General features: G+C 41.0%; 2 protein-coding genes across 2 annotated transcripts in view; one reads left to right on the forward strand and one right to left on the reverse strand.

The window, feature by feature from the left end:
* The window catches only part of PPID (peptidylprolyl isomerase D), a 161,498-nt gene that overhangs the window by 117,027 nt on the left and 19,937 nt on the right, over positions 1-24,534 (reverse strand). The window lies entirely within an intron of this gene.
* Positions 3,196-24,431, forward strand: ETFDH (electron transfer flavoprotein dehydrogenase). The gene is made up of 13 exons (XM_081959656.1): positions 3,196-3,755; positions 6,905-7,051; positions 8,143-8,372; positions 8,746-8,827; positions 9,957-10,075; positions 12,402-12,479; positions 12,993-13,139; positions 13,573-13,713; positions 20,860-21,003; positions 21,192-21,360; positions 22,248-22,430; positions 23,869-24,090; positions 24,254-24,431. Exons 1-13 carry the CDS (start codon positions 3,722-3,724, stop codon positions 24,415-24,417), a joined length of 1,860 nt encoding a protein of 619 aa, XP_081815782.1. The 5' UTR covers positions 3,196-3,721; the 3' UTR covers positions 24,418-24,431.

Genomic DNA, 24,534 nt, shown 5'->3' on the forward strand with positions numbered 1-24,534 from the left:
GCCTGCTGAATTTGACATCTAAGTGGGGATGGCCTATCCAATTTCCTTATCTGCCTCCAATTTAACTACCCGTACCCTTCCAAGTCTAGCTGCCTTTTGGTTCAATCTCCATTCTATTCTTCCTCCTCCTATTCTCCTGTTATTTTTGATGGAAAGAGGAACAGTACACGTGTGTGAGAGAAGGAGATTTATAACATATAAATCTACAGTGGGGGGATCAGAATAAAGAAATCTTCACATTTTTAAGCTATTGATGGCAAAACTATTGCTTAGGATTAAAACACACACACATAATTTGGGGAATTTTTGTTTGAATCTTGTAATTGTTTTTAAAACTAATCCATATCCAGAAAAACAAAAAGAATATTCTTTTTAGTAAAATTAGATACTCTCTGCTTAAAGCCACTCTTTCCTTGCTACATCTGTTTATTTTAGAACTTCCCGAAATATGACACAGATTAGCATTTATAGTATAGGAGTGATGCTGGGAAGTTTCTGTACCTACAAAGACGAAACACATCAGTTGAAAGTTGTATGGCATTTGGGGTGGGTGGGGGAGGGAGGTTAGGTATTTGTATATAAAGTGGGTTAGTGCCTCAAATACATACAGAAAACTGTAAATATAGTTTTAATGAAACTTTTTTCAACCAAATATAAAATCCTAGCTGGAATATTCCTGTACATTAAATATAGATGATTCTCAAAGCTGCTCCATCAAAACGTTATTCACCCATCTCAGAAAACTGCTGTAAATTTAGGTTTTACTGAAGAGTATTAGTGGCATCCTTGAAGAGAGCGGGCTTTGAGTTTGAGTGGGGTCAAAATGACAAAAGCAGCATTGTGGCATTGCAATGCAAACCTTGTCCATTTTGTACATATGTCATGACATCACACATAATGATGAGGCGGGGGGAGGGGAGGGAAGGAATCCCCCAATTTACAATGCAGTGTAAAGTACCCTAACGATGCCTGCTTCATAATAAGCGACACAATATTGTAATGCAAAAAGCTGTGATTTATTAACAGCTTCATTAGGCATTCTTCATTAGGCATTTCTTATTCGCAGCCATCTTTTTTGCTTTCTTTATCTGCTTTTGAACTTTGCCTGTGTTTCTGTCCTCCCTTCAGCCTGTCATAAATCACGTTATCCAATAGCTTCATTCATTTCAACCCAGCTACTGTAATCTGAGATCCGCCGCTCTGCATGGAATGTCAATACGGAGAGTTGACATCCAGTCCTTTTGGTGGTTCCAAGAAGAGTGCACACCTGATTCAGGTGACCCTGAGGGCACATATAAGACCCCAAATAGCCTCAATGGCTCTCAGAGTGTTAAGACCCACGTGACTGCAAAGAAACACAATTCTCCCATTCCCCTCCATACATAGTCAGAACCTACCCTTCCATCCCCCACCATCTAGTCTCAGCTGTCAGTACCAGTTTTTCCATCTCCCACATCATCCAGTACAACTGATGAAACTTCCTGGGATGGACACGAAATGTCTTTTCTTCCTCAAAAAAATTATTCTGGTTTCCTTTTCAAAAAATACCTTTGTGTCAGTCTTCTTATTAACCTATCTCACTTTGGAAAAAATGCAGCTGCATAGTTTACCCTTTCGGATGCTTCAGGCCTGGAAAACAAAAGACAATTTCTATTTTGGTTGTTGTGTACTTTTTAATACTTACTGAATTTTGGAATATCTGAACTAGACTATAACAAGTGTTATGCCATACACGATTTTGTACATAAAGTAGACAGATTGACGTTCTTTTCAAATAAAGTACAATCTTCATACAAATGTATAATAGTTTACATTTGTTTTGTCCGATTACATTATGAGATTCCAAGCTTGAGCATGCTCAGATACACTCATAGACACCACTTAAACAAGGTAGCCACGACAAATTTGATCCATTACTTTTTCACCTACACTTTCTAAAGCAGTAGCTAGCTCTTCGCCTATAGGTTCAGAAGCTAAGGTCAAGCCTGGTTAATACAATGATGAAAGATCTCTAGAGAATATCTAGGCTGCAGGGAAGGCTAGGAAGTCTCTACCCCAGGCTGCACCAGAAATGCCACCGTGTATTGAAGTGGTGCTTGGAGTTTGTTCCTAGCTTGATGGGATAAAAACAGGCTGAACCCAAGCAAAAGTGACATGACCATTTTTTATACTTACAACTTTTGTAGCATCCCGATGGTCATGTGATCAATATTCAGATACTTGGCAACTGACTCATGACAGTTGCTGTGTCCCAAGGTCATGTGATCATCTTTTGCAACCTTTTGGCAAGTCAATGGGGAAGCCAGATAACAACTGTGTTATTAACTTAGTAACTGCAGTGAATCACTTAACAAGTGTCCAGAGAGGTCGTAAAATGGGGCAAAACTCAATAAATGCCTCACTTAGCAACAAGTTTCAGGATCAATTGTGGTTGTAAGTTGAGAAGTACCTGTATTTCAGTTATGTAAACCATGTCCTCATCTCTATTAAATGTTTTACTTTCTTTACAAAAGAGATCATGCACAATATCTTATTTCCTATACCACGAGCACCCCTTTGAACAAAAATTACAATTATATTGTTGCTTGCAACCCTGAGTTAGGATTTCTTTGCCTACAACTTCAATGTAACTCTATTGCAGGATAAAAGCAGATTATACACTTATTTAAATATAGTTTCTTCATATTTCAGTCACGTTGGAGATAAACAAACCAGTAAAGATCAAGCATTGACCTCAAAATAAGAGCATGCTTTTTACACAGAAGGAAACTACTGTTATTCTGCCAGGGTTGACTTTCATCTGGCATAACGCATTTGACTTCTGAGCGCTCAGAACACAAAAATACGTTGCTCTTTATTTTGTTCAAATCCTATCATTTACAGAATGATTAAAAATTGTAATCGGGAAAAAAAGCCGCAGGTGGGCAGTTCAGAGTCGCACCCCCATTCTAAGTGAGGACGTTGCCAACAACTTGCCCAGCGACGTCCGTCTGCCTGTGCAATTGAAGTGTCACTTCCACGGATAAACGCTGCGCAAAATTACAAAAAGGGGCGGACCAAGTCCCAGCGCGCTCCAACCAATCAACGCTCACTGCAGCATCTTTACGCCCGCCTCGGCTTCCGCAGTGCGCCTTTAAAGATAGAGAGAGAGGGAGGGGGGGGGGGAAACACCCTTAGAAAATGATGAAGCTGTTTCTCGGTCTGAAGAACGCTCGTTAAAAATTCCAAGCAGTTCTGACCATGTGCTCCTAAGACCTGAGCAGGTTCAGCACTCTCGGGATTAAAGTGAAAAGCTTGTTCTAATTGCACTAAATAAAAACTAGGTTGCCAGCCGTAGCTCGTCCTTTCGTTTTTGGTGACCACGGTCTGAAGCACTTACGAACTACTACTCCCAGAAAGCGCTTCGCGGTTTTCCTTGTAAACGCCAGGAAGGCCCGTCCCGCGGGGCATGCCGGGAAGGGTAGTTTAATGGATGTGTATTCTTGGTTCTGTGTGGCACTTCCATTTTCCGAGCGCCGCGATTTCGACGCGAACATGGGGGCGTGTATGTTGCTTTAGCTGAAGAAGTGAGGGAAAATGGAAATCAAGTGGTGACTTTTCCTTGAGCTGTGGACGCACACGAGATAAAGTCCTTTAAGGAGAAGTAGGAGTCTTTTGGAGAAATCTCAGAGGGGGGACTACTGCTGCTTGGGTTTGTCTGAAGGTACCCTCACTCACCACCATGCTGTTTCCCACCTGCGGGCTTTCACGTCAAGGTGAAACAATCTTTTCGATCTGTTTTCTGAAGAGTGGCAATGGTTTCGGGTTTTGAAGCTTTTCCCCCTGCTGTGATTTTAGCGATATTTTATTCAGGGCGATATAACTTTAAAAGAATATAAACTATCTCTCTTATTCTCTCTCCCCCTCTTATTAACGAATATCGTTTATTTCACATCCAATCGTTGTGCCAGTTGAAGGTATGTTTGGTCGGGAGAAAGGAGGAGGAGGAGGAAGGGAAGGTCTCAGCTACAGAGCGCAGTTTCTCGACTCCTGCTGAAAGTGAGAATCGAGGCTAGAAATAGAGAAACAAAACCCAGTAATTTTTTCTCCAGATAAGGTGCATTTTTAATTTTGCTACGTCCCTTGTTCTATCTGTGTGGGGTTCCAATGTGGTACAATGCCAGATCACCAAAATATTCTCTGGAGAAGTAGTTGACAGTTGTCAGTGGAAAAATGGCCAACTGGTATATATATATATGTACCAGTATATATATATTGGATGCAACTGTAAATGTGAATAGATAAAGTGTATAAAATGAATTAATATACAAACCATACTCAGACTTGTGAGTATAATTGGGGGTTTGATTCAAACGTCATCAAGCAACATGAAAAATGGATAGAGTTCTGATCTTGGGAGACCAAAATTCATGGGAATAAATAAGATAATTAAACAATTGGTGCAAAAATGACAGTCATCTGGAGATGGGGTTTGGGGGGCCATCAGAAAGGATTTCTCTGAAAAGATTCTCACAAACCTCAAGTATTATTTCCTCACCCCCCCCCCCCCCCATTGGTCAGAAATAAAATTAGGGCAAAGGTTACTGGCTTACAAAATACTGTGGTTTTGTTTGAACATAGATCAATCTTCTTGTGGAACAACATATTATCAGATCTTATGCATTAATAGGATAATAGGATCCTATGCATAATATTGTAAATATAATGAATGAATTGCAAAACAGAAAGTTTCATAAAAGGTAATAAACATGAAACCTGAACATGCCAGTGAGAAGAAAGAATCTGTTTGGAGGAACTCCAAGAGGATAGCCTTTCTATTCTCAAATTCTTCTGATTCCAGTTCAAATTACTTCGTACTATTTGGTTTAGCTCAGATTCTTTTTAGAAATAAGAACATTGTAGATTAGGACATTCAGAGAATATCTAACCTAATCACCATCCCTTTTTGCCCAACAGCTGAATACAGAGAACGGACAACTAGTCCTTGCTTGGCTGTTTCCCAGTTACTTGCTGTATTGTCCCTCCCTGCAGATTTCATTGTGTGTCATCTGCTATCCAATTTTCTTGGTTCCATTCGGTCAAATTTACTTTCATCCCCTTCAAAGTTACTGATCATGGTGTGCCCCAGCCAAGCCCACAAAGCTCAACTTCTTTTTCTTTTCTTTACAGCGAAGAAAAAGAAGTTGAGAGGTAGGCAAACTATAGCTCTCCTCTGATGATAATAGAAATGCCCCTCAGAGTAGTTATTTGGCCAGTTGCACTCTCTTTTTGCCATCCACCAAATAATAAAATATGGGATAGGAACACTTTCGCAAGCTACTAGCTGCATCCTCTGATTGGTGGGAATGGAATGTAGTCATTACTCTTCTAGGTAATTACAGGGCAAGACAGTGCATAGTCTGAGGGCTATTTGCAACCCATGAGTTTCTTTTGGACACTTGGCAACTGGCATGCATTTACAATGATTGCAGCATCCCAGAGTCATGTGATCACCATTTATGACCTTCCCAGCCAGCCTTTAATAAGCAAAGTCAATGGTAGAAGGTGGATTCACTTAGAAGGTGAGTCACTTAACAACTGCTGTGATTCACTTAATGGTTATTGCAAAAAAGTTGTAAAATCAGGTGCTACTTACCAGTTGCCTTGCTTAGCAACCATATAAGCCCAATTGTGGTTTTATGTTGAAGGTTTCCTGTAGTTTTAAACCATTCAGATTCATTTGGAGTTAAGCAGTTTATAAATTTAAATAATTGTCCAAAACAGAAAATGTTTTTGCTGTTATACCTGATATCAACATTAATCTAGCTGCCTCAATCTTTGGAGTACTTGATATAGAGCTTCTGACAAGAAAGCCACATAAAGCATTGCTATCAAAATGAAAAGTATCAGTCATTACTATTATGAATGCAACTTTATGATGCAGAATCTTTAACTTTGCTTCAAAATATTTTGGAAGTTTCAAGTTTTGTACTTGCGAAATGTATTCACAAATAATAGAGATTTCAATCTTATGACAAAATACTAAATGAAACAAAGAATGGTATGCAATCAATCCATTGTTTTAGAAGAAATTCAAAATTCAAAATTTGAATTTTTGAATTTATTATATTTGTTAGCCGCTCCCTCTCCACGAAGGGACTCGGGGCGGCGTACAATAAGTAAAAACATATTATACAATTAAAACATTTCACGGAGGAGGTGTCAAAATCGCATAATAATAATCTTAATAAAATTAAGTGTCTGCACACATGTGCTGCGTGGTATCTTTAATTAATCTGGAAAACACAATCTTTAGGTTGGAAAGGACAGCATTCAGCTGCAAAGAAAATTGGCTGAAGCATGAGGAAAGTTGCCAAAACTTAGATTCAAACTAATAGAAATGAAACAACAGTCCATAACAAACAAAAATGAAAAAATAGGTTAGATGCCATAGCAAACCCACAGCACCTACAGCCCCTTACTGATGGCATTGTGAATCGTTTACCAGATATAAACTAAGGGCCTCAAGAACAAATCTAATGGTTCACTGCAATAAGCAGCATAAGCAATGCAGCAGTCCTTTTTTCTTTACAATATACATTTTAAGAGTATGCTACAGTAGATGCTATATAGAGAGATCAACTATAGAATAGAAATCAATGAATTATAGAATGAGATACAGGTTAATTGTTTAGTATGACACCATTGCTTAATCAGCAGTATCAGAAATGAGACTGTAAACTTCTCATGCTCATGTGATACTTTACTTAGTGACCAGATTGCTTAGGGAGATGCTGGTCCCAGTTTTGATTGCTGAAAGAAGACAGCATGTATACTTTCTCATATAATAGTGGAGTGTTCAACAATCTAACCAATCATTAAAATAAAAGTTGTTTACAAAATAAGTGTTGTTGTTTTACTGCAGCACTTCATCTTCTGTATGCCTTTAAATCTGCAAGAAAAGACAGTCTTCTACCTTTATGTGCAGCAAGATGGACTTCTGGTTCCACAGTTCCTCGTATTACCACTCACTATACCATTCACCCCCGGGAGAAAGATAAACGGTGGGAAGGTAAGTTGTAATGTTTAAATAATACATACATACTTTTTCCATAATCAAAGAGTAGCCTAGAAGTGGAAAGAGTAAATTGTGTTTAACAAATACAATTACACAATATATGTGATGTATGTAAATTATGGCTAATTATAAAGGTTGTCCTTAACTTACAACCAGTTGGGACTGAAACTCATCTCATTAAGCAATGTGTTCATTAACACACCCAATTTTATGACCTGGTTGCTATAGTTGTTATGTGAATACACAAGTGACTCATGTGGTGGTTAATCAAACCAGGTTCCTCCACTGAGGAACTTTGCTTGTTGATAGCCCCCTGGGAAAGTTGTGAATGACGATCATAAGATCCCAAGATGCCGAATAAATATCTTCTGGTTGCTCAAATTTTGATCATGTGACTGGGAGGATGCTTTGCCGGTAGTAAGTACAGGAACAGATCATAAGTCTCTTTTTTAGCATCATAACTTTGAACAGTTATTAAATAAATGTTTGTAAGTTGAGGACTACCTTTATTTTGGAAGAATATCCTATAAATCTGTAGTAAATATGTAACAATATCTATGCATTATTTTATTAATAGCTTGTCTTTATTTTTCACATAAAGGGAATTAAAATTCAATATGATTACTTTTCTAAGTAAAGATAAGGCAGAAAACATTTACAGTAATTAGTGTGTCACTGTGACTGAAAGTACACATAGGCTTGCAAAAATGTAAATCTATTTTGTTTGAAGTTGTATTGTGGATTCTGTAATTATGAATCTTAATAGCCTTTAAGTTATTGTCCTAGATCCCTCCAGCAACATGTTTTATGGTCTGTAAATGATTTATTTTTACATTCAACATAAACAAGGTTTTAGAACCTACAGTACTTCGTAAATTTTGTTAAGTTGAGCAGGACAATTGTAATAGATAGAGGTAGCCACCGCTTAATAATTCTCCAGTAAGACAAAACAAACGTTTTGGTATGCATCTATCTTCTTTTAGTTCATTGCATGAATTTACTATTAATGTCTTAGATCAAGGCGAATGGAACAATTGGTTTTAATGTAACACCATATCTGATGATTTTATTTTCCTCTATGAAAGGGATAAGCATGGAAAGATTTGCAGAAGAAGCTGATGTTGTTATAGTTGGAGCAGGTCCTGCAGGACTTTCTGCAGCTATTCGACTCAAGCAGTTAGCTAGCGAGCATGGCAAAGAAATCCGTGTATGCCTGGTGGAGAAGGCTGCTCAGATTGGTGCACATACTCTCTCTGGAGCTTGTCTTGAGCCTCGTGCCTTGGAAGAACTTTTTCCAGATTGGAAAGAACGAGGAGTAAGTTCACCTGCTCTAGTTCATCTCTACTTAATATTATTTACAAAGCAGATTAAAGATTTGAAGGTTAATTATTAGATTAATATATTTTGAACACTGAGAATAAGTAAATATTTGAGAACAATTATCAATGCATGCTGACTACCTTCATTAGTAGATCTTCAGTGGTGGAATAAAAATGACTTTTTAGTTTGATATCTTCCTGTTTGTTCATACAGGAGGTGCATTTTTATATTCCATAATTTTTTATTTTAAACAGAATATGAAATGTTCCCATTTAAATAATACCTGTAATGATCAAAATATTTAAATGATTGTAAAGAAGTGGAATGTTTCTTCATTAAAACCATGATATTTCATTTCTTTTCCTAAGGCTCCGCTACATACTTCTGTAACAGAAGACAGATTTGGAATCCTAACAAAGAACTATAGAATTCCAGTTCCCATTCTTCCAGGTAATGTTGAATGCAAAACTATTTTAACACAAATTGCCTTTTTGAATTGGGATGCAAAATATTCATCTGAATTCTTCCTTTACTAGCACACCTAGTCCTGGATTTATTAATGCCCAATAATTGAGCCCAAAATTTCTGTTGCTAAGTAAGACATTTGTTAAGTGAGTTTTGCCCTATTTTATGAGCTTTCTTGCCACAGTTATTAAGTGAATCACTGCAGTTGTTAAGTAAATCTGGCTTTCCCATTGACATTGTTCATCAGAAGTTGCAAAAGGTGATCGCATGAATCTACTGCAACTGGCACAAATATGAGTCATTTGACAAGCATCTGAATTTTGGTCATGTGATGATGGGATGCTGCAACAGTCATGTGAAGAGCAGTCATAAATCACTTTTTTCAGTGCTATTGTAAATTTGAATGGTCACTAAATGAACTGTTGTAAGTTGAGGACTATCTGTAATGTGTCATATTGATAGTGTTGTATTACTGCATTTATAAAACACTAATGAAGACAATCTCTTAACTCGCCAATCTACTTGACATTTCTAGCATATCAGAATTTTTCTCAGGTGACAAGGTGGATGTTTTTTCAACATAAATATGTCAGCTTAGAGCAAAGAGTTTACTATAGGTAGTGCTTGCTTACCAATGGTAATTGGAATTGGGAACTCAATCATCAAGTGATGTAATTGCAAAATCATGTGACTGTACTGACTTGAGAACAGCAGTTCTGGCAGTCCCAGTTGATACTGGGCAAATCCCATGCAGCTGCAGAATCCCATGGTCACATGATCCCCATTTGTAACCTGTAGCTTCCCCAGTGTCCCCCATGTTGCAAAACAGTGCAACATTGTAATTGCGAGCTGTGTGCCAACTGCCCTCATGTGACTGTAGGGTGTGACAACAACTGCAATTACACCAACCAGTTGTAAGTACCTCTCATTCAATGCAGTCGTTACTTGGAATGGTTGCTGAATGGTTGTTCAATGAGGACTATCTAGAATACTTTCGCATGACAGTTTTGTGAACTAAGGCACATGGCTGTTTATTCAGTTGTATAATTAAACTTTAAACTAATTTGCTATCATGCTAAATAAAAGCATTTCTGATGTATTTTTTCTTAACTAGGCCTCCCCATGGTTAATCATGGGAATTATGTAGTTCGCCTAGGACATTTTGTGAGCTGGTTGGGTGAACAAGCAGAAGCACTTGGTGTTGAAGTCTATCCAGGCTATGCTGCAGCTGAGGTAATAAAAGTATTTTATACACAGATATGAAATTTTTTGAACTTGCAATACATTTCCTATACTATCTAAAATGAATCAGTATTTTGTATTATTTGAAGAAAGAGTTCTGCTGAATCTTAGCAAATCAACAATTATAATTATGTTGAGAGATCACTTCCGGTCACTGAAGGCGATGGACGTTGTTGTCCGCTGTTCGTATCTCTGGTGGGCTCCTTTTAGGAGCACAGGGGGTCTCGGAGGGGCCATCTGCCGCAGGGCAGCTTGCTGGAACCCCCCGGATTCGGCGGCAGCCGGCGTGGGTGTTTCCAGCCTCACCCCAGGAACCGGGGAACGGAGAGGGGGCATGGAACAGCATTTGGCTGTCTGCCCTTTCGCTGAATGGGCTCCGGGATGAAGGAGTCAATTAAGGAGGAGCGGTTGGAATGCGGGTGGCGAGAGATCCGTCCTAATCTCCTTAATTATCGTTAATGGATAAGCAACAGACTATTGTAAATCCGTGTTCAATCTATTTGAAGCTGGAAGATTAGAGGGGTGTTTCTCTTTCTCTTTACCTCCCTCGGATAAAGCGGCATTCAAATTATCTCTCTCTATATCAGAATGGAGAGAGAATAAAGGCTGACTTGTCACCTGTATTAACTATGTGAGAAAGATTCATATCACAATTGCAAGAGGTGATTGCTGAGCTGTTTTCTTAAAGGAAAAAAAAACTTTATGGAAATCTTTGTTCTTCTCCCTGTGAAAGGAGGAGCCAAGATGGCTCCCCTCCGTCTTCGTTTTTGTACTTACAAATGAAGTCTGCCTTTTGAAACTACCTTGAAAAAATCTCTGGCATTGTATTATTACCCCCCCCCCCCCCGAAGGACCCCTGGACCTCTCCTGTTATATGGTCTTCCTGGATTTTGATTATTTGGTCTTCCCCTTTCTGGTGTGCCTCCGTGCCTTGGAACTGTGATGGAGAACTAACTTTTCACTTTTGGATTTGCCTGCCTCCTTCGATCCGCACAACTGCGCACTCCACTGACGCCATTTCTTTTGTAAAAGATATATACCATCTCTGAACTCAGATAAATGGGGCCAAAAAAACACCAACGGACAAATCATTCTCGGCTCCCACATCTGCCACCTCCAGCCCAAGTATGCATCAGACGAAAATTATTTCATTGTTACAACAAGAAGGGACTGGAGAGAGCTCAAAAGACTTATCTGTTACCCAAATGTTTCAGGAAATTATGAGGGGTCAAAATGAGGTGAAAAAGGAGGTGACAAATCTCAAAGAAGAAGTGTACAACACCATATAACAGAAAACAAACAAAGAATTAATGTGTTGGAGGAGGGGGCGGCTGGGCTGGGGGAGGAGGTTAAGCAGTCCGGAAGGGGAATTTAAAATTGGAAAATTTTATAGCAAAGATATAACTTGAAAGAATGTCCTTTTTTCTCAGATTCCAGAACCTACCAGAGACAGAAAATGAAGATCTTAAGGATATTATGAGTACAATTTTAGCAGAATATATTAAGAGAGACAAAGAACAGTTGTGGTGGGATATGGATCTGGTTTACAGGATTAATTCAGCATATGCTAGAACACATAATATTCGAAGGGAGGTACATGTTAAATTTCTTAGGAGGACCACGAGGGATGAGGTGCTAGGGGCTCAAAGGGGGGGACCACGAAAATATAAAGACAAAGAAATTACCATTCTTAAGCAAATTCTGAAAAAAATAAGAGAGAAAAGGAGGAAGTACTCCTCTTTATAAAAGAAATTATATAATAAAGGAGTTTGGTGTAGATGGTTACTGCCAGAGGGAATGTTGATCTTTTGGGAGGGAAACAGAATTAGAATGAATACAGTGGGGGAGGCAGAAGCCTTCATTAAAAAACACAGTTCTCTCCTAGAGGACGAAAATATGGGAGGTAGTGAAAAAGGTAGTAATGTACAAGATATGAAGGAGGGAGGGGCTGTGGCTCCATCTGGGGACAGGGAGGAGGGAGCAATATCGAAAAGGCTCAGGTCACAAAAATAAATGCATTTGAAATATTATTGTAATTGTTGATATACTGGAAAGTGACAAAAAAAGATAATTGAACACATGGTTGATATAATGTAGAACAAGATTCTGTTTTTGCTTATCTTTTATACGTTGTCTTTAACATTGTAAAAATTGTGAGAGTTGGAGGGATTTCTACCACTAGCACGGGAGCTGCCAAAATTTTCTATGTACCCTTTTACGTTTCCCCATAAATGTTTAAAAACCAATAAAATTCTTTAAAATAAAACAAAAACAATTATAATTATGTTGAAATTATATGTATTTGACCTTATTATAGGTTCTTTTCAATGAGGATGGAAGCGTGAAAGGAATTGCCACAAATGATGTTGGCATCCAAAAAGATGGTGCGCCTAAGGTAAATGTTAAATTTCTTATTAATACATTTACTGTAACACATGTGTTTGATATCATTTGACTTTTGTAAAAAGTGATTAGGTATTATTGTAAAAAGTTATTTGAATATTACAAAAAGTGATTAATACAAAGTTTGTAGACCAGCTTTAGGCCTTTTAATTTAATACTGGCTTTGAATCATGACAGTAAATATCAAATGCCAGAGATCAGCAAAGTCACTGCTGATTTTATATGTTTGTTGTTTTAGGATATCTACTTGATTTGCCCAAGGTTCAAACCTCAAGTCAAAGCTCAGTAATTCATAAAATACTTTTATTATTATTGAGTGGATGTTTTGAAACCCATTTCATTTTGATTCTGATCATCCACCAACTTCCTACAATGACTGATTTTTCTGGAGCAATGTGGAAAACTGTCTGTGGCACAAAGAAAACATGTCACACAGATGTGTATTTATGACTATACATAAAATTAAAATGTATACTATATAATGATTTATGTTTTATTGCTATAGGGTACTTTTGAGAGAGGTTTAGAGTTGCATGCCAAAATTACAATGTTTGCAGAAGGTTGTCATGGTCATCTTGCAAAACAATTGTACAACACATACAATCTGAGGGAGAATTGTGAACCCCAGACTTATGGCATTGGACTTAAAGAGGTATGCTATATTATACACCTGTAACCATAATTCTTGTTCTATTAATCTTGCAGATGTTTAATACATAAGGAAGTATTTTTCTTTAGGTGAAACTGTTTAGTACTTTGCTAGTTCAAGGTGGTATTGCAATATATGATAATAACATCCATATTTCCTATTTGCACATTTCCTACTTGCTCATACTTGCACATTTACCAAATTTCTGTAATCTTATTTGATAGCTGTTATTCAATCAGAATCATAAAGTGAATATACACTATTGTGGTTTCAAATACAAAACTTTTATTTAAAATTTTATAAAGCTCAAGCTGTGATTTTTTGGTTTGTTTCATTAATCTCAATTCTTCGCTATGCAAAATTGTCAGTGGTGTACTTCTCAATGGTCTATTTAACAGTATATTATGAACTTCATAATATAATTTTGATATTCTAGCTGTGGCTTATTGATGAAAATAAATGGAAACCAGGAAAAGTGGAGCACACCGTTGGCTGGCCTTTGAACAGATATACATATGGAGGATCATTTATTTATCATCTAAATGAGGGTGAACCATTAGTAGCTGTTGGATTTGTAGTAAGTATTCTATATTTATTGTAAGTTAATGTCTAAATAAAACTAGTTTCTTTGCATACTGAAAGAATGTTGGTCCTTACCTGAACGTTTCTTTTATGTAGATAGGCGGGAGGGGCTACAGCTGGGTTTAGTCACAGCCTGATTGGTCCAGAGGGAATTTTCTTAAGTATCCTTCCTTCCCTATTGGCTCCCAGTTTCCACGAGGTCGAATGGAAAAAGCTTCGCAATAGTATGTAAGGAAAACAGCAGTGCACACAACACACACGACCGCCCCTCACCTGAACTAACTAGAATACTAGGGCATGATGTAGCCCTCCCACCTATCTACGTAAAAGAAACGTTCAGGTAAGGACCAATGTTCTTTTCCCTTTAGATACGGTGGGAGGGGGTACAGCTGGGACATACCCAAGCTAAGTCCCAGGGCGGGATGTAGACCCTGGGGAAGGGGAGGTCGCCACCTGTTGGAGAACCCAACGGCTGAAGGACACGTCCGCAGAAGTGAAACAATCTAATCGATAGTGTCGAATAAAGGGCGTTGGAGAGGCCCAAGTGGCCGCCCTACAGATGTCCTCTAGAGGGGCCCTAGTGCCCCACGTGGCCGTGGTAGCTGCTCTCCAAGAGAAGTGGGCTGTAATTCCCTGAGGTGGAACTTGACCTAAGGCTTCGTAAGCTGCCCATGATGGCATGTCTTAACCATCTGCCTATAGTAGCAGAAGAGACCCTAGTCCCCAGAGTGCTGAGTTGAAAGGACAGGAAGAGGACCTCTGATCGACGAAAGAAGGATGTGCGCCTGAGATAAATGTGCAAGCCTGTGCCAAAGGAGTTCTCATGGGAGGGAGAGGGACAGAAATTAGGGAGAATGACCTCCTGCAATCTGTGAAAGAGGGAATTGACCTTCGGGAGGAATATTGGGTCTAGTCACAGGACGACCCTGTCTTGGTGGAATTGGCATAGGTCCTCCTTGGACGACAAAGCGCCTAACTCAGAGATACATTGAGCCAAAGTAACGGCGACAAGAAAGGTCACCTTCAGTGTTCTGAGGTGTACTGTCCTCAATGGTTCAAAGGGGGCCCCATGAGAGCTCTAAGGACTAGGGAGAGATCCCACGTTGGAAACCTATGTGTCAATGCCTAAAGTGTTTTCATGATTACTATCAACTTGAGAAGGGGGGGGGGATGCCATGCATACTTTTGGCCAGAGTGAAAGTCTCATATTTCTGTACTGGATGTGAATGCGCATGTCCAAAACCCTGCCATAACGTCCTGTTGGAGAATATGATTGATGACCTCAGCCAGAGGGGAGGGGAGACAAGGCGCCATTAAGTGAGATTTAGTTTCAGCTACACGGAAGTCAGTGCCAAGATGTTAGTCCTAATAAATGAAAGGTTTTTTTTTGAACCTTGTCTTGGGGCTCGTCAATTAATTAGGGCAACTCTTGGAAACTTCACACTATGCACTGGAGGAGGGCACAGGTTTGCAGCCCCTTTAAGGAACTGTTTGACTAGTGGGACCTGGGCCAAGGCCATCCCCCGCCAGAACGGAGGAGAGGGCAGCCACCTGTCTCCATAAGGTGTTATGAGAAAGACCTTGGTCTAGGCGTGTTGTAGGAACTCAAGGACTTGGGCAACTGAGGCATTGGTCGGAGTTAGATTGAACCTTCCGCACCAGGAGACGAACGTCGACCACGTTGAGTTATAAATCTGTGTGGTCGATGGGCGCCTGGAAGCCTCAATGGTGGAAATGACCTTGGCTGACAAGTTAGCATCCCTCAGGAGGCGCCGCTCAAGTGCCAGGCAGTCAGTTGGAGCCACTGAGGCTCCAGATGGAATAGGACCCCCTGGCACAGGGCGATCTTCTCCTGAGGAATTCTCCATGGGGGAGATACGGACAGTTGGACAAGGTCCGCAAACCAAGGCTGTCTTGGCCAATATGGGGCCACCTTGGCCACCAGGATGATGTGTGCCCTCTCTATCACTACCTTCCTCAGGGTCCCCTGGATTAGAGGGAGAGGGGAAAAGGCATAAAGAAGGACTGGGGGCCATGGACTTCTGAGGGTGTGTGTCCTTTGTGCGTTGCTTGCAGGGAAACAGGAGAAGAACCGGGGCAGTTGAGCATTGGTCGGGCTCACAAACAAGTCCACCAACGGGTTGCCGAAGTGGTGGCAAATTCTGTGGAAGAACTCTGGAATCAGCTGCCACCCGCCATGGTTGACTGTTGCCCAACTCAGCCAGTCGGCCTGATGGTTGGCTATGCCCGAGATGTGTTCTGATGTTATTGACGCCAGGTTCTTCTCCGCCTAGAGTCTGAGTTTCTGAGCTTCCAGCTGGAGACATTTAGAATGAGTCCCCCCTGACGGTTTATGTGGGGCTTTGTGGCGACATTGTCCGTCAGGAGGAGCACGTGGTGATTGGCAATCGAGTCCCGAAAGTGGCCAGGCGAGTTGCCTTCAGCTCCAGCCAATTTATATTATGGCGCAGATTTGAGTTTGTCCAACGACCCTGCGCCAGCCTGGATTCCATCAAGGCCCCCCAGCTGTAAAGGCTCACGTCTGTCGTGTTCATGATGCGATCCGGTTCCCAAAACTCGGATCCGTGACGCAGGGCCAGAGACAACCACCACCTCATGGACCAGCGAAGACCCGGTGACACGGTGACTAAACGCAGAGAATTGCTCATGCGGTGGCGTTGGTAAGGAATGAGTGTCTATTGGAGTGTCCGAGAGTGGAGACGGGCCCAGGGTACTATCCCTATGCACGACACCATCTTGCCCAGCAAGCGATCCAACATCAGGATGGAAACTGACCGACAAGTCCCGCAACAGTCTATCACTGTGCCCAGATGAAGGATTCTCGTAGAAGGAGAGAGATGGCTCTTGGGGAAGTTGATAGAAAACCCCAGGGACTGTAATGTCTGGATGGTCAGGTTCAGGTTGCGAATTGCATGTCTGCGGGATTGGGCCAGAACGAGCACATCGTTGACATAGCAATGGAGTCTCACCGGGTGGGATTGCAGGTGAGCCACCAATGCTGCCAGGACCTTCATGAACGTGCGCGGGGCAGAGGCTAGACCGAATGGAAGAGCCCTGTATTGGAAGTGGTGCCCCTTGTGGGAGAAGCGAAGAAATCTGCAAGGGGCTGGTATGATCGGGATGTGCAGATATGCTTCTGTCAAATCTACAGATGCCATGAAGTCGCCCCACTGGATCCCCAGGAGAATGGACCTGAGAGATGACATTTTGAAGTGCTGATAGACCAGATAAGAATTGAGGCGCTTCAGGTCCAAGATTGCTCTCCATCCCCCTGAGCTCTTTGGGACAACAAAAAGGTTGGAGTATAGGCCCAACCCATACTCCTCCGTCGGGACCGGTTCTACTGCCCGAATGTCCAGCAGATGTTGGATGGCCAGACTCATTAGGCGGCACCGTTCCGGATCCCTGGACAGAGGGAAGATCCTGAAGAGCGTCAGGGGAAGGGAGAGGAATTCCAGATGGAGGCCATCCCTGATGGTTGACCTGACCCAAACATCCGATGTTATCTGGTCCCACTGATCCGCGAAGGACGCAAGGCAGCCACCTATGGACTGATCCAGATTGGAGTCATTTCCCTCTGCGGAAGGGGCGGCAGCCCCCTCCGCAAAAGGGCCGTTTGGACTGACCCTGATATCTACCCCTATCCTGATAAAAAGGACGGTGACTCTGTCATATCTATAGGGGACATATCGTTGTTGGTAATAGTCATGGTCAGGAGGCCGGAAAGAAGAAGGTCTTCGGTAGGAAGCCAAATGGGACTCAGGCTTCTTGGTGTTAGAGCGAAGGACCTTCTTCTTGTCCTTGTTTTTCACAAAGATCGGGTCGAGCGATGCCCCGAAGAAATTGAGGCCGGTGAAAGGCGCCGCTGCCAAATTCCATTTGGACTTGTTGTCCATTTGCCAATTGCGAAGCCACAAGAGACGCCTTGATATTACCGAAGTGGACAATGCAAACTTGATGGAATCTAGAGTGGCATCCGAAGAAAACTTTGTGGCCGAGATAATTTTGGTGAGGTCTTGGTGAAGACGCTCATCTTGGATTGGAATGTGGTTCTGTAATTGGCACAGCCACATAACAGCCATGTGATTAAAGTAAGAAGCTGCAGCAGCCGACTTAGTGGCCCAGGCTGAAGCTTTGAAATTCTTATGGCGAGTAAGCTCCGCACGCTTGTCCTTGGGCTTTAGTTTGTCGGCCACATCCCCTGAGACTACGGTAGATGCATTAGCGAGAAGGGCAATGGGGGCATCTACTGTTGGCAATTGTAGGGCCTGGGAGAAGGCCTGCTCCATATTGTAGAAGCGCTGATCATTATTCCCAGGGTTAGGCAAGGAGGATGGCCAAGCCCACTGGTTCTTAACCACCTCTAGGAATAGAGGAGGGGCTGGGACTCCTTCCTCATCTGTATTGGGATTTATAAACATAGCCAGGTTGGGATCCCTGTGTTGGGACACTGGAGGAGCCCCCGTACCAATCTGGGTAGTCTTTTTAGCCTTGTGTAGAAAAGATTTGAAGGCCGGGTGAGGAAAAAGGCCTGGAAATGCCGGGGGATCAGGAGGAACGGAGTCCTCATCTTCCGAGAACCCCAGGTCTGGATATGCACCCTCCCCTAGAATTAAGCCCTCACTAGCCACCGAAGGGGAAGGGGACCTGGGTGGATCCTGTCCCTGAGAGGAGGATGGAGATCTGGGGTGCCTGGAGACAGAATGAGGTCTTGCCACTTGAGAGGAGCGTTCCCGTTGGGAAAGGCCTGAGGCAATGCCCTTAGTGATAGAAGAGGAAATGAGCCTCCTGATGCTTTCAGGCAGAAGCACAAGATCCTCTAGGTCCTCATCGGAACGTCCCAGGACAGGGCCCCCCGGGGGGCAAGCTGTGAAGTCAGGAGGTAGTCCCGAGATCCCCTTTCCACCGGATTCCTTCCCCCCTCCCTATATGATCTTGATGAGACAGGAGGTAAAGGAGAAGCCACCTGCCTGCGAGGTCTTGCAGGGCAGATGGAAGGGGAAGAAGGGCTGAAGCCCCTGGGGGGCGAGCCAGAATGGTGAGAGCTGGGCCCTATTGGCAACCTGGATCTACAAGGGGATTACGGCCTAACAACTTGTGCTAGCCTCTCCACCCTGGCCACCTGTTTCTCTACGGCCTTGTCTCCTTGACTCGTCCCTTGCAGCCGCTCTGGAAGTGCGCTGGTCAGTGGCAGGTCTGGAGGTCGCTGCCCTGGTCCTGAGTCTGCTCTGGCCTCCCTCTGTCATTTCTCCCTGGACCCCCTTTGGGGCCTGCACTGATTCAAGGGCTGGGGAGGCCATGCCTCACTCACGTGGTCTGTGCCTGGATTAAATTGCGACAAGCCTGCAGGCCTCGATTAATGGCCGTGATATAGGCCGTAGGATGGAGAAGACGCCTGCCAGCCTCGACCAATGGCTGCGATGCAGGCTGCTGCTGTACAAAATGGCCGCCGTCCACGAGGTCACCCCAAAATGGCCACCACATTTGGTGTAATCAGAGGAAGGTGCCCGGTATAAGTGGCTCTGAAGTTGCAGCCTCGTGGCGAGCCGAATCCTCTTGGGAACTCCTTCAGCGGATAGACAGTTCAATGTCTTTGTTTACAAGCCACGGTGCGCTGCTCAAAGTGGTCTTAACAATCTGAGGTGCGCCTCTCAAACCCCGTTAGAATTGAATTCGTGGTGAATCCTTAAATGTGCGGCGAGGCTCGCGGCGGCGCTGAGACCTTATTAAATGTGACTAGGACCTCGAAGCCCAGCGAGTTGTTAAAGCCATGGCAAGGCTCGCGATCGGCAAATTATGAAAGGAATAACAAACCGAAGGTAGCGGGCTAATCAATCGCCACCTGCAGGAGCCTGCAATCCGCTTGACTTCACTAGGAGCCTGCCAACCCTGCACGCTCAGGGACTGGGCAACCCCCCCTCCAGGCCCAGAAGTAGGAGATTATAGCACTCCTACCCCCTTATGAGGCTGACAGATCAGTCTCTATGGCCAGCAGTCAAGAATTTAGAATATCCAATCAACCAAATTAGAAATATAAATTTTTAAATAAAGTACCACACTGGAGCCACAGCTAGTGCTTCGACCAAAGACTATGGGGAAACTGGGAGCCAATAGGGAAGAAGGATACTTTAAAAAATTCCCTGTCTCTGGACCAATCAGGCTGTGACTAAACCCAGCTGTAGCCCCTCCCACCGTATCTACAGGAAAAGCAAGATGTTCTACATAAAAGCATTTGGGTCTGTAATGCACGACTCATTTTATTCAGTATTATGCTTTAAATATATTTAAATGTCTGACTTATGATTGCTCAGTGTAGATGTTCATTACGTGAGGAAATATTTTTTCTTCAAAGAAACTTCAGCTCCAAAGTACAGCCTTCATTTTAAGCATTTCAGTTTCTAAGTAGACATTTTGGTTGTTTCTAAACTAGGGACCATGGTTTACACATCAGACGTCTGTTACTGTAGCATGGCAAATAGAAATCAACCAGTCACTGTTACCTTGATGATATGGTTCACACAACACACTTAACACAATACGCTTAAGATACAATGTAGTGTAAGTAAACCATTTGATATGCTGTTTAAGCACTTTATTTCCCTTCATAAAAGTTTTTCTTTCTTTTGGATACCATTTTGGATATAAATATAACTATTTCAGTCCAGTTGACTTTCTTCTTAGAAACAAATTGTATTGTAAAAATATATTGCATGTTAAATTATATTCATTACCTACCTTGCAGTATTGAAATGTTTTAAATTGAAAAAAACTTAAAATATGTTAACATAGATTTTGAAAAGTGATCAGAAATACAAGGTTCAGCTTGTCCTTGAAATCAGCTGCATGAGAGGCATTGATGGATGATCCATCAAATCTGATACTTCATTTTCAGAGGCTAGATTCATGGTAAATTATGCATCATGGGGTCATTATATGTCAACTTGTATTAATTACCAAAAGAATAGGTCAATGTGAGAATCACAATAAATTATTCTATTGCTACAAAATGTTTGTATCCCAAAGTGAGGTGTGCATATTCATCAATTAATACAAGGATGTGTTCAAGTAATTTTTTGAATGAAACAAGTTTATTTTTGATTTTACTTGCATGTCTTTTTAGGTTGGTTTAGATTATCAAAACCCTTATTTGAGCCCGTTTAAGGAATTTCAGAGGTGGAAGCATCACCCTAGTGTTCAACCTACCTTTGAAGGAGGAAAGAGGATTGCTTATGGTGCCCGAGCTCTTAATGAAGGGGGCTATCAGGTAATAGCTATCTAAGGTTACTTTCTTGGATTTGGGGGGTGGGTAATATACTAATTGATCAAGCTGTTAATTGCTTAAATTGGCACATAGAAAAAAATAAACCATTGTTTCAGTTCCAAAAATGTTTTATTATTATAAATGGATTGTTGCAAAATTCTCTTAATAGCATGTGTTTTTTTCATATTTAGTCCATACCCAAACTTACATTTCCTGGTGGGGTTCTTATTGGATGTAGCCCAGGTTTCATGAATGTACCCAAGATTAAAGGTACACACACTGCTATGAAAAGTGGAATGCTGGCTTCAGAAGCCATTTTCAATCAACTAATCAACGAAAATCTCCAATCAAAAACAATAGGTAAGAGGGGTATGATGAGAATATATGTGCTTTTGGCAATTCAGGGAAGTCTCTAGTTATCACTAGCTTACTGCTTTAATCTGTGTCATACTGCAGATGTATAGAATTTAGGCAGTGCACTTAAAAGCAAATAAATTCAGATAATGTGAAAAAGTACACCATATGTAAATTTTTTCCTTTTCAACATACGTGAGCATACCGATATTTTCAAGACCCTGGGTTTTGGGATGCTGCTGCTAAATGCTAGGTCAGTCCATAATAGCCATGATCACTTTCTATTTGACTGTGGGTGAGGGGGCTGATCCAGCGTGTATCACTGAACCCTGCCTGGAGCCAGAGGCGGAGATGTGTCCATCTATGATTCATATGTGGTATCAACCAAAATGACAGGGTAGCAGTGGCCATGGTGGCAGTTGTCATCGAAATTGTTTGGGAAGGTTCCAGGGGCACTGGCCCACAGATTATTAGGTGTGAAATCCCATTTGTTAAATTGAGCTCTAGGGCTCATTTGGGATTGTTATTCTGTACCAGCCTCTATGCTATGCGCAATCTCCCTGCCTAAGCTCCTTGACTGCATGAGCAGGTTGGCAGTGGAATTCTCCAGAATTACAGACCTAGGGAACTTCAATCTGCCTTTTCTAGAGAGGTAGCTCAGGAGTTCATTGCATCATGATACCGTAGTTATGACCCTGTCCCAGGTTACAGTACATTAGCATTATCCTAATCTTTTTCCAATGTCCATTGGCGTTTAAATTTACATTTTCCCAGAGTAAAAATAGTTTTAATATGAAAAAGTTGATCTCCATGAAAAAGAAAACCTATAGCACTGGGGGCTTTTTAAAGAAAAACATTGCAAAGCCTTTTAATAATTAGTTGTTTATTCTTAGGCCTTCACGTGCCTGAATATGAAGAAAATCTGAAAAAATCATGGGTGTGGAAAGAGCTTTATGGAGTTAGGAATATTCGCCCCTCCTGTCATGGAATCTTGGGTTTATATGGAGGAATGATTTACACTGGTATTTTCTATTGGGTACTAAGAGGATTTGAACCTTGGACTCTAAAGCATGGAGGTAAGTTGATAAAAACTTTGCTTTGTTTTTGACATGCAAGTTGATAACTTCTTTCAAAATTATTATTTTTTAAAGAGCTAATGAATTGTGCTCATAAGTGTTTGGTTTTGAAGTGTTCCATATAGTCTGTGATTCTGTAAGCCACTTATGATTCATAAACAGGGTATAAATATTAGAAGCATGGTGTCTATGTATTTCTCCTAGTGCAATGACTGGCAATCATTGAGAAATCTCCCTTTCATGAACTTTGCATAGTTGTATCTCGAAAGACATTCAGGCTTGTAATAATCATCATACTAGATGATGAAAATTTGTTAATGATTTGCATAAATAGAATCTGGTTATTTTAATTATGGCAATGCTTTAATTATTATGTTTAGCATGATGTAAATGCAACCAATGCTAAACATAATAATTTACAAAACTTTATAAAGTCTGACAAAGAATCAGTTCGAAGTTTTCTTTTCCTACGTGTTTGTGCATGGGAGGGTAGAGAACATAAACATTTGTCCATGATTACTGTGAGTAAATTAAGCGGTCTTGGCTTTTTAAATGTACTATGAAAAAAGATGCTAGAAGGAAGAAAGCTGCCAGACTGTTGTCAAAATGACTGTTTTGGGTGTCACTAGGACAGCCTGTTTTCTAGTTACGTGCCATATAAATGTTCCAAATGAGTTGTTCCATAAAAAGAAAAATACTTCTAAATTGTTTATTGCTTTATGAATATCTAGTCCTGTTTTCTAAATGCAACCCCCCAACTTCTCATAGTTTCCCCCCCCCCCAAATTTACTTCTAAATTGTTTATTGCTTTATGAATATCTAGTCCTGTTTTCTAAATGCAACCCCCCAACTTCTCATAGTTTCCCCCCAAAACTTCTCAAAATTTCCCCCCAACTTCTCATAGTTTTCCCCCCCAAATTTTCAACTAAGTAATGGGATTTGGGCAAAGCGATACTCCCTAGGAACAGCTCGTATTTTCAGAAGTTCAAGATTCTGCTAACGTAGCTTTACAATAAAGTAGAATTGGCTTAGCAGCTTAGCTGGTCGTGTTTCTAGTCCGGTCTACCTAGTAAAGCTGACAACAATCTTGCAATTTAATTAGCTTCTTAGTACAGAAAACTGAGCCACATTTGTGGTAATCAAAAAGATAATGTTTATGCATTTGATTTTTTTTTAGCCCAATGCAATTGGAAAATGTTTTTCCCTAATGAAAAATATATTTGTATTATCCAATATAAAAACTAGTTATATAAAGGTGTTAAAATTATTCTTTATAATATAGAATATCTCAAGTATGGCAAGTGTTCAAAGACAACAAAGCTATTTAAAATGGCATTTCTTTCAGCTCACTAAATGCTTTTTTTATACTGTCACCAATGTGTACTAAATTTTTTCAGTTCTTTTTATCAGTTTTTTCTCCGTGTTGTTGTTATTTCAGGAACAGATGCAAAACAGCTAAAGCCAGCCAAAGATTGTACACCTATTGAATATCCAAAACCCGATGGAAAAGTCAGTTTTGATTTGCTTTCATCAGTAGCTTTGAGTGGTACAAATCATGAACATGACCAGCCTCCTCATTTAACTTTGAAAGATGATAGTATTCCTGTCAACCATAACCTAGCTATATATGATGGACCTGAGCAGCGATTCTGCCCAGCAGGTAACTGCCAATTTTGGGAGAAGCAAAGGATTTAAACAGACAACTTCACTCCGGCTTTCTAATTGTCCTGACAAATAATGTGATTTTTTTTCCTCATTGATAAAGAGGTTTTCTGATTGAGTTCTATTGTCTCTTAAACTAAAATTACATTTTTATTTTTCAGGAGTTTATGAATATGTTCCTGTGGAAAGTGGAGAAGGACTGCGATTACAGATAAATGCTCAGAACTGTGTCCATTGTAAGACATGTGATATTAAAGATCCCAGCCAGAATATTAACTGGGTTGTACCAGAAGGTGGAGGAGGACCAGCTTATAATGGAATGTAGTTTAAATCTATTTTTTTAAAAATATGTGGGCAATGCTACAAAATGATAACAGCTAGGGATTTGCTATTGTAAATGTTATGGGGTCTAAGGGGTCCATTCTCTATGAAGGCTAGAGTA

Source organism: Natrix helvetica (assembly GCF_964273705.1).
Source record: "Natrix helvetica genome assembly, chromosome: 7".
NCBI classification, from domain to species: domain Eukaryota; kingdom Metazoa; phylum Chordata; class Lepidosauria; order Squamata; family Natricidae; genus Natrix; species Natrix helvetica.

Excerpts from the sequence above, each read along its gene's own strand:
- ETFDH (XM_081959656.1), top strand. The coding sequence starts at position 3,722 with ATGCTGTTTCCCACCTGCGGGCTTTCACGTCAAG. Across the intron at positions 13,140-13,572 it reads ATGGCATTGGACTTAAAGAG|CTGTGGCTTATTGATGAAAA; the intron begins GTATGCTATATT and ends TTGATATTCTAG. Across the intron at positions 24,091-24,253 it reads GCAGCGATTCTGCCCAGCAG|GAGTTTATGAATATGTTCCT; the intron begins GTAACTGCCAAT and ends TTTATTTTTCAG.